Raw genomic sequence first — 13305 nt, 5'->3', positions numbered from 1 at the left:
ATCCCATTGACCAATTTCTCCCTCTCAAAATCCAAAAAATGAACAGGTCCATGGTGTTACTGTAAGTTATGTTGCTTCTTCAAGTACAAATACAAATATGTACAGTACAAATATATACAAAATACAATGTTTCACTCTATATATTTATAATTGTGCTCCTTCCAAACTGATTCGGCTCAGTTTGAGAAGAATGTAAGTGCAAAACCTTGTATATTGTATTTCTAAACCTTATAATGCACTGTCCATATTTGTATTTTTACTCATCCAAACTGAACCATCCATTCAGACTCGCATTTCTGTATTGACATCAAACGGTTTGGACGGCAATTAAGGTGGACAGCATACATTTCTTTGGCGTTTGAACCAGGAAAAAAAAAAAACTGCACCAAAAACAAAAGAATGAAAGAAAATCTTTTGGTAATAAATTATGAAATAAGAAAGCCTCACGATATTACTTCTAAACATGTGCAGTGTACAATTCCCGCTTTGCCATACAAAGACAAAAACTGCGTTCTTACTGATCACTTCATCCGTGCATACCATTGGCAAACAAGAAGAAAACTGACACAGATCAATCTGGATCAATTGAAACAACAAACTGATTCTCCATTAAATAGCATTACCATTGCATTCCCGGGCACAATATAATATCCTTCAATCTTTGTCCTTGTGCCTTTTATTAGTTGGGTTCTCTATTGATTGCTTTCTTTTCCCCTCATCAGAGCCATCCCCAGTTTTCTGCAATTTGTGTAAAAGGATCAATCTGCCTATTATTGATTAAAATAAAATCAATCTACCTAATGTCTAAAAGAGACGTGATCTCCAAATAAGGGTGTTATATTACCTTCCTTTTTAACCTCTGCCTCTGTCGCTGCCGCCCCCTGTTTTTCTTCTTTGCATTAGACAACTCCTGAAAGAAATGAGCAAAACAAGAGCTTATTCACATGTAACCACCTTTTATTTTATGAATGTGATGCTGCTAATTTAAGATCATGCCAACCTCTGCAACAGCAACAATTCTGGCATGTCTCTCTGCATGGGTCTCTTGTTCTTCCTCAATTTCGCCATCACTGTTGAGCATAAGCTTCAACCTCCCTTCACTTAGTAACTTCTCAGAGCGTGCATGCCTCTAAAGCAAATCCAATGAAATATGCAAAAAATAAAAGTAACATGAGCAATGGTTGTAGCCAAACAAACATCTGGAAGAAGAGGATGCAACCCATCTAGATAAACAAATTCTATCCATGTGTGATAGATGGCATGTATTTAATGCATAAACATAATTCTTTTGCTCTAAATGAATAGCATTGTAGAAATTTCCAGTATAACTCCAGCTTTATGATTGACAATGCACCTTTTTTACTTTTACTTTTTTTTTTTTTATTCACAAATAGCCTGCACTTCAAGTCAAAGGGTGAAAAGCTTGGCCATAGGAACTACGCAGGGATAGTATCGTTCCTCAGTGAACCAAACAATGGACTTTACATCACTTTTATCAGACATCACATCTTCAGGGGTAATCCCCTAGCTGTGATGTTGCTGTGTAAAATATCATTCCTCCTTACTCACATGAACCATTTTTTCCCTTGCATTGAAGTTGCGAGGAGATTAGCTACTTAAATTCAAAAAAAAAAAGCCTTCAAAACTCTTCAAAAGAATGGACTACACCAGTTTCAGATTTTTTTAATGGAATACAGCACTGAGCACTGAAATTTGAAAGACCCTTGCTCCATCTTCTGGCATTCCAAATTCAAAAAGGACTAGTGACTTAATTTAAGGTCAAGTTCATCCTAACAGATCCCTTGCAGAGGAAGAAAGTGAATCACTTCATGCATGATCCAACAAAACCTCCAATTGGGGCTAGTTAAAACTTGAGCCTAACAGTGACCAATATCCAGAAGGGTAACCTTATCTACCTGTACAGCCATACACAAAAAAAGGGTTTCCTTAACCTGCTGAAACTTGGATACTTACGTTGTATTTGGTTTGATAGAAAATAAAAGAAACGGAAAGTTGAGGGAAAGTTCTTGTAAAATACACATGCAGAATGCCAAAAGATCAAGGTGTTGCAGGATTGGCTGATTGCAAATAAAGGAAATATACTAGTTTCAAGCAAGGATAAAGTCCATCCAAAACTAGTGGTTAGAATTGAGCAATAGCTATAGCTTGCAGTAAAAAGAGCTGTTGTGATCCAAGACAAACTTAGTTGTTACTGAATGAGACATGCTAGATTGAATATTTACTTGGATGTAAACCAGAAACCTTAAAAATGAGTGGTATAATCCAAGGTAATAGGCATGTATTCATCAAAAAGGTAATAGGCATGTAGGAGGGCAGATTAGTGCCTTGTTAAATGCATTACTTGGCATATGTGCATTTGTCACCAAAACAAGAAAGATGGTTTCAATTTCTTCTAAGAAAAATGGAAGAAACAATCTTTCATTCATCCAGTATGCACCAGCTGAGGGCAACATTACGTTGTTGAATAGAAATAAGGAATGCCAATCTTTGATAATTTTGTCATCATCCAATTGTTCTTGAATAGGTATAGGTCCATTCAACGGTTTGAAATATCACAATGTGACAAAAGAAACATTAAGAATCTAAATGCCAACAGAGGATTATAACTGCTTTTCCATGCAGTCTTCTTCTCTAAACCATATAGGAATTTATTTGGACAACATACTGAAATTAGTGTTGCAAGGACTTTTCTAAATGGATCACATGTATGTGTTGGTCATGTCAGAGTCTGACACCCCACAGATTCTTGAGGATGCTTCCATGTGGCAGTTCCTTTTTATCCACTTGCCTGTTTGACATAAATGAACAACTAATGCACAAGATGAATGCCATTTTTCATATCAAGTGTTACTTGGTAACAAAGGCAACATGTTAGGCCCCTTTTTGCCTGTATATAATGTTAGAATTAAAAATCTGAACTATTGTAATAGTATATACTTTTCCATAGATGTGTCTGGGAAGTTGGCCATGTTTTCTCATCTTGCTGAGTCAGACTCTTGGACATGTGTCAGATTCTGATTCCAATGTTTGTGTCATGCAACAATAAGAAATCGATATACAAATGTATTTCATGTAGACCTGTTCATGGGCTGGGCTTCAGGCCTGACTTTACACTGTGTCGGGGTTGGGCTTCGGGCTGGGCCAATTGAAATTTTGGCAAAAGCCAAGCCCAAGCCCGGCCCATGAATAAGTCTAATTTCATGCTATTTTCATGAACAAAAATTTTAAAAATAAAGTGTCTTGTTAAATTATTCATTTTTAATAGAAAAGAAATGCCCACAAAAGTGATATATTACCTTTGATTTGAAGTGTGCCTTCAAAGTTTCCTCACTCAAACAGACAATTCTGGGGCAGAGCCTACACTTGAAGACTGATTTGCATTTCAAGATAAAGTCTGGAAAGTTGGCTTGAGTAGAACCTTTTTTCTCTGCATTGCCTCTACCAGATAATCTACTCTCATCAAGATTTTGTGTCTCATATTCCCTACTGTCATCATCATCATTTATTAGAATACCTGGTCATTGCATAACATAGTTAGACATCTAAAGAGGTAAATACCTGTGTCAAAAAAAAAAAAAAGGGATCAGATACGTAAGGTTGTCACCCTGAAAGTGGTCAAGGGTATCCCAACAAGGCCATTAAGATTGACAGCAGAAAGAGAATGACATATATTCATATAGGGACAACAGTGCCATACTGCCAGGCCAAATTCAATGAATTAGAAATGAAATGCATGGATGTAAAAGTTGACAAGCACTAGGAGAATTTGACCTCCACAATTCCACATGGGTGTGCAATGTACTGAAAAAAAATTCAGCACACCTTACCTATAAAATGGCCATTACCCAACGTTGGTCCTGGCTATCCAGGGCCTTGGGAGGGCCAGAGGGGTGGATTGAATAATGAATATGACCTTACCTTTCGCATTTTCTGCAAAGAGTGGCTGCTCTTATACCTAAACCAGTTTTTCAGATAATGAAAAGTCCAGCCAGAGACTAATTATCTACCCCTACAGTTCTATCTCTGTGGCAAAATGCAGCAGAAATTCAAATAAGAATAACTAAACTTCAAGGTTCAAAATAGTACAGCTGATTAGTAAATGCACTTTATGCGATCATATTGTATTATTAATAGTTTGAACAAAAATTGGATAGGAAAATGATGATTCATGTCAAAAGTGTTGAATATCATGTAAATTCATTAGCTCTATGCAAGAGACATATGCTAACTATTATTGTCAAAATATGATCTATATGCACCCATCAAAAGAATATGGTCTATTTGCACAATTTAACTTATTACTGTTTCTACTGCATGAAAGAACTTTAAAGCCCTACTATAATACCAGATCTAGTGCAAGAATAAACAAGTCTCCAACAGCCTTCATAAAACCAAAGAGGAACTCTAGCTCTACAGTAAACTTCCCAGTGTAGCTGTTATGAATGGCTCAAGCACGATCCATGGGAGCACTGTGCGTTTCTAATGTTTTGTTCATTTTATTGCCATTTCTATTGTCTATGGAATTCATAGCAGCTAAAGCTTGCCATAGCACTAGCATTTTTTTTATCATAGTATGATAAGATATTATATTAAGAGGAGAAAAACTTTATTGCAGAAAGATGGAAGTCAATTGCTAGTGATTCTGCTATGCTGTTGACCCTGACTCTTGCTAGTAATTCTGCTATGCTGGTAGCCAATTTGAGCACCCAATTGAATAAGAAATTCAACCAATTTGCCAAGATCCTAGCTAGTAGGTTTCGTTATCATTAGAGGTGTAAATTGGGCCATGCCACCTGCGGCCCGGCACGGCCCGATGCGATTTTGAACCGGCCCAGCCTGGCCCGGCACGACAAACTGTGGGCCATGCTGCCCACGGCCCACATGCAGGCCTGGCATGGCCCATATATATTTATATATATTATATATAATAATAATATAATATTTTATTAATATATAATTTTATTTTCAATTTTATCATATTATTGAATATATAAACAATTGTATACATAAAAATTCATATAAAACAAAATTTTAAGATCTGTTTTATTTTTTGTCTATTTTTTAATTTATATTAATTTTTTCATTACTTTTTTTCAGAATTGTTAAAAAAACATGGCTTGGCCCGGCCCAGCCCAAGACTTGGCCCGCGGACCAGCCCAACCCCCGCATGGACTCGGGCAGTGGACCGTGCTGGACCGACCCCCCAGAGTATCCCAGGGGAGGGAAGTAAGGCCTAGCTTGGCCCACGGGCCAACACGGCACAGACTGCACTTTGCACGGGCCAATTCAGTTGAATCCCATGTTCCTTCTGACTCTAAGGAAAACCATCTGATCACTTTCAATATTCAATCCTACTCGATACAACATGTGGGCCAATTTGAGCCTTGTAGTAGCATGAACAGTTACTAACCTAATGAGTTATCCGAACTTCGCGGTCCTCTATCTCTATATCTCACATGATTCCGCCCGCCTGATTTCTTTTTTTATGATTGGTAAATGGTAACAATTGTTCCTATTGGACAACTAAACTTCAGAACGAAGTTCCTAGGCCAATCAAGCAAGGCATGGCACCTAAGTTTCTAGTTGGTTTACTAGGCGATTTGAACAACCCATCCATAAGTTCAGCACTTGTTAAAGTGTAATGATAGGGTGACAGGGCTGTTTGCTCCTCTCCCTGGACAACTCAATGCCCTGGTGCCACATGGCATACCTCTGTAACCAGTTTCCGCAGATCCAAGTCACTTTTTATAAAGGTCAAATTATTAAAAGAAAGTGCCACAAAAGGAAAGAGGAAATCTGGATTAGATGTCTTCTTCTCAATCCTGTGAGCTCTTTCAGAGATCTCACTTCTCACTGTCCATGGTCATTATTTTATAATCATCCTACCTGCAATGCACCCTAGCCTCCTCTTTGGGTCAATTGTTCTCTATTAGTTCCCTTGCCTCTACCATTTTACCTTTTAATCCTCCGTCATTTGATAAAAAAAAAAAAAATAAGCAGCCTCATTCAGTTATTTTGCATGGCATTGGCTTGTTAGTCTTCCCATTAAACAGCTCTCAGAATATTACACTCACCTGTACAATACTTGGTACATGAACATTCTAATTGCCAACCATCCTCTCTATTATCCTACGATGCTGTTAGTAGTGCCACAACAAGCTCTGTCGTCACTTCCTCCATAACCTCTTTGAAGGAGATACAATGATTTTGGGTTGGCTCTGTTAGGGTGTTAGGAAGAAAGGGAAGGAGCATTTTTTCCCAGGCGTTTGTTCTTTTGAGAGTGGAGGAGAGAAAAGAAATAGTATTCCTAGCATTGTTAGCCATTCCCCTTCAGCTAAGTGGCAATGCTGTAACTGGGCTGCTCCATATTGGGGCTAATAACCTTGTTATCCCACGATTGCCTTTGTTAAATTATTTCACTGGTTCTAAGATTTGGAGCAATTTTTTTTCTTCTTATTAATCCAATTAGTCCTTGTTATCAGAATATACCTTTATGCTTATTGTGCTTTCTTATGAATTAATATCCTTATTTTAACAATACGATATATGTTCAGCATGAAATATGTACTTGGATTAAGGGGATGGAAACTAATTTGGATCTCCCCTAAAAACAGCTGAAGCAAAATGGTACCTCTTCAAGATTTTGAAACCAACCAAAAACACAGAAAATAGAAAGTGTAAATGGCTGTGCCTGGGCTGAGCATTTGTTAATCTTGAAGATGTTCAAGCTTGATGACCAGACTAATGAAGTTGAAATTCAGGCCTTAACTGTTCATTGGGTATCCAAATGGCAAATTTACAACCCCGGCAAAAAAGTGAAAAACACAATGTGAGTCCCATGAATTTTCAGATTCTGCAGATACCTTTGCAGACGGCAGACCCAAAGCCTATCAAAAGATTTTGCAGAGTCAAAGGTGAAATTCAGAAACTTGAACAATTTGGTCCTGGATTTCTTCACCATTTTCATTTCTTTTGTGATTCAAAAGCAGCATTATAAAATCCTAGGCTTCTTTGTTCTTTTAATTTTTTTTTATATAGGATCAGTGTTTTAAAAGCGTAAGGCACAAGGGCCAATTTGCACCTGAGGTGAGAGGCGCAAGGCGAGGAGCACACCTTTTAAAGCAAGGCGCAAAAATACAAAAAATTGCTAAAAAATGCCAAAAAAATTCAAAAAATAAAAGTATTAAACATAATATTAATAGGAAATATAAACATAAGTTTTAAAATTAATGGTTTAAAAAACCTATTATCTAAAATTAAAATACATAAACATAACATGTAAAGCATATTCAAATGAAAATTTAAAAATAAAATGAAACATATAAAACATTTTCAAGCATGTAAAGCCCACAATCTCTTTTTCCTCAATTGCATTACTTCAAGTTGCTAATGTGATGTAAAACATATTACATTTCTGATTCTAAAAGTCGCCTTTGTGCCACGCCCCTCAAGGCAAGCCCAAACAAGTCCATGTTCGGGTCTTAAATTCTTAATTCTCACACAAAAAATAATGATTTTATAATTTTAATTGCCTTTTAAGAAGATGTTTTATTAAGATGAATGAATGAACAACATTAGCAAATAGGGGGTTCTCAGATGCCTGGGCCAAGGCGCAAGGTGCACACCTAGGCGCACTAGGCGTGCACCTTTTAAAAGTACTGCACCTATGACCTGGGTGAGGCACCTACCCTAAAATGTGCCTCGCCTGTGCGCCTAGGCACGCCTTTTAAATCATTGTACAGGACTTGTGTAAATGCAATCTAACCATATAAAGGATGTAGCTTTCATAATGTGCAATTATATTGATTGATAATGTTTGTCTTAAATATGCCACTTAACCACTTTTATACAGCAAGAAAAGAAGATGCCTTTGCCCACATCAGAATTTTGCCACCAAAGAGAAGACAGATCATCTTATTGCCAGAAAAGGAAATTTAGGCTCATACTAATCAAGGGTTTTCTAGTGATAAACCTTTAGTTGATAATATCTTTCAAGACCAAAAGGCATTAACCATACTTTTAGATTTGTGATTGCCAATTTGTTATTTGCATTCTCAGTCAATCACTCTGAAACTGAATATATTTCATTTATTTCAGTACCATATGTGTGAATAGAATATTCATAACGGAGAAAAGCGAAACAAGAATAAAGAAAAAGATCATATCCTTATGTTTCACATTTCAATGGTAACCATCTGTAGCAATCAGCACCATTGTTGGTACAATGAAAGATAAGATGGATAAAGCCGGTAACTTAGATTGGTGACACAGTCCATGCAGTAGCAAGCTCCAACATTCACTTGTAAAGCACCCAAAAAATAAGTGAATGATAATCAGGTTTTCTATCTTCAATCAAAATTCTGTTGCATTCAAATTTCAAGCATGGACATGATACAATTTCAGAGGCATGTGGCTAGGCTCTAGTTATATAAAAAATCTCCACTTTAAAACAGTTATACGATTCTCATAGGTACATGAAACAGAAACAATACAACTATGATACCCAATGCCTACCTGATGAGTCAACATTAACATCATTCCCTGAGCTATCCTCACTCACGTATCCAGAACCTATTAAGGATAAAGAGGAAAGAAGACATATGAATAAATAAACAATTATAATGTGAAAAGAGGGTATTCTGGATAACCTACATTACAAAAAAAATGTTGATGTTGAAGAACACACTGAAGAAAGAAAACAGCATGAAATACATACAGAAAATAAGAAAGGAAACTACAAAATTAACTAAAATTATAATCCCAAGTTACCCACTAAAACAGAGAAAGAGAATGGAAATTTTAGTATAACAACAAATGGCAATGGAAGTTGTATAAACCTTAACAACACAAAAATCATAAACCCATATAAGAATAGTACCGAAATAGATTAACAGCATTTTCACTTCATAATGAACATTGGTTATTTGAACACAAACCTCAACCAGACAGAAAAATAGAAACTTCAAGATGGTAAATAATAATATCCCGAAAAACACCAAGAACCATCAGATTGACCAAGTTAGAATACAATATCAAACAACAAGGAAACCAGAAGCCCCAAAATCTCCAAACTAACCAAAACCCGTCCCATATAAATGAAAAGAAAAACAAAGAAAATGTATGATTATATCAAAAAACAATGAAACCCAACTAATGTGAGCATCAGATGACAGAAAGCATATTTCAAATGTAAGTAGAAACAGAAAAGGAACAGGTATGAAAACGAACCAGGAGATGGAGAATAAGTATCCTCATCTTCTTTTTCTTCTGCAACTGCTTCGATTTCTTCTTCTGTTTCATCTTCTTCTTCCCGAGCTCTGACGTCTGAATCTGAGTCTGAAGAAGACGACGAGGAATCAGAAACATCCCTATCAGCGTGTTCTTGCTTGTAGAATTGCCGCTTTATCATTCTGATGCTTTGGCTGAGCTTTGAGAGAGAGAGAGAATAGAAGTAAAGAGGGAGATACAGACTAGACAGCACAAAAATTGGTTCTTCGCATATCCTTTTCAAAGACCGAGAGCTTCTGTCGCAAACTTGCGATGCTCTTGTCACCGATCGGATCCGGTCGAGATGGGTCATCCACTCCTCCTATGTAAACTAGGGTTGTTAATGGTCTGGGTCTGCTTCAATCCGATCGACCCGAACCAATTAGCAATATTGCTCAGTGACGCCCAGTTTGGAATTATTTTACCCCTTCCGGACCGATTTAAGATGTTTTAACAAGAAAACAAGAGAATTAGCCTAAATGTGTAAATCGTGTCGTGCCGTCTGCGTTTCGGCACTGCCCGGCTTGACTTTGGACTGGCCAATACGATGGCATGCGGGTCATGTCAAGCCCGGCATAATGGTTCGTGCCATGCTAGGCCTAGGGTTTTAGGTTTGTGGGCTATGCCGCCCGCGGCCTGTGTGTTGGCATGGCCCATATATACTATATATATTATATATGTTATATATAATATAATATATTATATAAATTATAATTACATAATAATATATTAATAAAATAAACAATTATTTTCAATTTTATTATATTAATTTATTTAATTATTGTATATATAAAACAATTGTATACATCAAAATTCATATAAAATTAAAATTTAAAAAATTTTCAATTATTTTAAATAAATAGATAAAAATAACTTTGGTCCAATCCATGACCCGACTTAAACTAAGGTTTGACCCACGGGCCAGTCTGGCTCGCGGCACGGCAAGGCACAGCACGGGCCTGCACATATTTGGGCCGTGGGCCGTGCCGGCCAGCCAGTCCACTTTACACCTCTACTTAATAATAGATTAATAGATAGTTTCTTTAGTTTTTGTGTATGTGCGTTTTGGACCATTCGACAAAATAAAGTATGTTTTGGACCGGGATCTACCCTGTCTCGGCTTAACCCAAATATGTCTATAAATGCACGTGATGCACGTGGTGAAAAATTCATATGGCCAAAGGATGAATAGCTTGTGTTTCAACATGGCTAAAGGGATGGCCACGTTGCAGATCGTAACTTAGTACTATGAAAGAACATTATAGTTGCAACTTGGGCATGTTGGATCGGGTTGGGAGTGTATCCAAGTCCAACCCTAAGATGCAAACCTCAGCTCAGGCCTGGCCGAATTCGAGGTCAAGCCTGAGTTTATCAATTTAAACTCAATTTGAGGTTGACCAAATACAATCAATATTTAGAGAATTGGACTGGGCATAAAATTAGAGAAGGGAAAGGTTCATGGTCAGATGTTCAACTGGGGTTGAATTGTGATGATATGACATATATGTATATATATTATGAATCATATAAATATTATATGGTAGATATTATATTATATAATATTTATATAATTAAATATGGTAGATGATGACAAATTTCTTAATTTTTAAAACAAATGTTTAAGTCTCTTAATTTACATTTTCTTTAAAATATATGTTATATATATATATATATAAAGAGATATTAAATAACACAAGTAAAGAAATGGATTAGTGGTAATTAAGCAATATATGAAAATAAAATATCATGGGTTTAAGTCTTATCAAACATGCTTTAAAATTTCAATTATTTAATGGTATGGGGTGGTTCCATGAAATGGGGATTGATCCACCAGTTTTCATTGCATTTTTAGCAAATACAATTATTGGGGTTCAATCGGCTGGCCTAGTCTAGTTTACTAGACATTGGATACAACTCAAGTTGGGTTTGGTCTCATGTTGATTGGATCTTGAATACATTTTTTAGGTGAACTACATTATACTATCTTGTACTTTGCCCTCTTTAATATACTCTCAATGTCAATTAACTTTGATAAAAGATTCTTATGTGACTGTCAAAAGCTTTATTAAACATTTCTAAACCCCAAAATACCATTTTCTTAATTTGTGGGACCATTTTTTCCTTTCCTTTATGGCTTTGTTTGTTTGTCGGTATTTAGTGGGGGTAAATTGGTTAATCGATAAATTGATCATGATCCCTGCATTCATTTGCTGCTATATTGAGTTTCACGATAATTGAAGATATCATAGGGTATCAGTTACTCAACAAGGTGGGTAAGCAACTTACTTGTGCATCAATAATGCTCCCTCCCTCCCACCTCTCTCTTTACCTGGGTAACTTATCACACAAAAACGATGGAGCCTCACTTACCCGAGCAAGTTTTAATTGAAAAACACTTATCTAGGCAAACCTACTTAGCCAATTAAGTAAGAAAGAATGGGGCATACATGTTTTGTATGAAGCTTTTACTTATGTTTATTTCTTCTCCTTTCTCACCCAAAGTTGGAAAGAAAGAGATTATATAGACAACATTTGATATGCTTGTCCATTTGGTAACAAAAAGCCGAGAAGACCAAAAGACACATGCCTACGAAGACCCCAAAAGATCAAAATTGCCTACACTCAAGAACTTCAAATGAATCTTTTGGGTCACTCCATACAATAAATAGCCTTTTGTAAAAGCTTGATAAACCCAACCACTTACAAAAATGGTCTTGATCTTTAAAGACAAGGCCAACCCCAAAAAAGCTCTGTACATCTTTTGGTCATATAGGCCTCCACAAGATATTCCTAAAAAGATTCGTCAAATGATACCCTACTTTGCCTTAGCCATTTTGTTATTTTCAAATATTGTCCTTTCACTCATGTGAATCCTAAAAGGGTATTTTAATAAATTAACTTCTTCTCTCAATCCAGTTAGGGGGGGGGAGTATGGGAATTTGAAATTTTAGGGGGTCTTTGTCAAAAATAGAAGTATAGGGGGCTGTGTTACTATTGCCAAGGTCGAGGGTGGTAATTTGTAATTGACATAGTCATTTTTATTGGGCCTTATGGCCCAACTTAGGAGTAGAATGGATTGAGAATATGTATAAATAGGGGTGCACCTCTATGGCCCAACTTAGTAGTAGGGCCCTTCAAAATTTGACAAAACATTAACTTGAACCCGTCCAAGTTGCACCTCTATGCACAAATATCATTAACTAATGCACATATACATATACATACCTATATAGGTGTATAAATAAAATGCATAGCATGTATGCATTTATTTGAATTAGCTACCTAGGCCTCAACCCAAGCCCAACCCACATTTAGTTCAGGTGTGAGTTTTTTGGCACATGCTCAGCCTTAAGCCCTGAAAAACTCAGGCTCTACCCATACAAAAAGATAAAATTGGATTGGGTCATGCTCAAGTTGGACCTTTCCAACCCTAATCATGCCAAAAATATACCTATTTTTAATTTATGGAGCATGTGTTCTTGATTTGGTAATCCATTTATCACCCAACAATTTCTATCCATTGAAAGTTTGTAGAAAGAGAAGTTTTGGACGATTTGTTGGGTCCAAATTCAACGAGTGGAATATCAAAAACAATCTCTTGGTTAATGCAACTAGCAAGCATACGATGGATTTGTAAGGGGTATAAGAATGAAACTTTCGTGCTTAGCATTTTTATAATTAGATATAGCCCCTTAGTAGAGTGGAAAGATGAGACAAGATTCATGTATTCATGTATCCAGGCAATTATAGAAGTGATTTGTTTAGTTGAAGACATGAAGTTTAACTTGCATTTTCTACCCAATGTTAGTGGTTAAGAATCAAGTCCATTGCTTGGTATAGTAGTAAATTCTTGGACAAATGAGCATGAAAAAGTAGGTTTTAGTCTCAGAGTGGTCAGTACCAAAAAAAAAAAAGTCTCAGAGTGGCCACTTTATACTAAAGTTGCATACCTCTCCCAAGTAAATTTGTAATTAGGGTTTAGTTAGCTTGAATCCAACTTGAAAAAGTTGGGTTGGG

General features: G+C 36.4%; 1 protein-coding gene across 1 annotated transcript; it reads right to left on the bottom strand.

Moving 5' to 3' along the window:
• Positions 1-400: 400 nt before the first annotated feature.
• On the bottom strand, positions 401-9581 carry LOC104613343 (uncharacterized). Its single transcript, XM_010281123.3, has 6 exons — positions 9250-9581; positions 8536-8592; positions 3318-3535; positions 1001-1129; positions 845-910; positions 401-738 (listed from the first exon to the last, which is right to left on the bottom strand). Exons 1-6 carry the CDS (start codon positions 9428-9430, stop codon positions 655-657), a joined length of 735 nt encoding a protein of 244 aa, XP_010279425.1. The 5' UTR covers positions 9431-9581; the 3' UTR covers positions 401-654.
• Between the last annotated feature and the right edge of the window lie 3724 nt (positions 9582-13305).

This window comes from Nelumbo nucifera, chromosome 4 (assembly GCF_055504915.1).
Source record: "Nelumbo nucifera cultivar China Antique chromosome 4, China Antique-T2T, whole genome shotgun sequence".
Lineage (NCBI taxonomy): Eukaryota > Viridiplantae > Streptophyta > Magnoliopsida > Proteales > Nelumbonaceae > Nelumbo > Nelumbo nucifera.
The sequence above is the reverse complement of the archived record's forward strand: the minus strand, read 5'-3'. Positions and strand labels throughout refer to the sequence as shown.

Bases quoted from the DNA above. Each gene is read 5' to 3' on its own strand.
- LOC104613343 (XM_010281123.3), bottom strand. From the start codon at position 9,430: ATGATAAAGCGGCAATTCTACAAGCAAGAACACGCTGATAGGGATGTT. The intron at 3,536-8,535 runs GTAGGCATTGGG...TGCAATGACCAG, and splicing joins TGTTAATGTTGACTCATCAG to GTATTCTAATAAATGATGAT. The intron at 1,130-3,317 runs GTAATATATCAC...GATTTGCTTTAG, and splicing joins AGGCACACTTCAAATCAAAG to AGGCATGCACGCTCTGAGAA.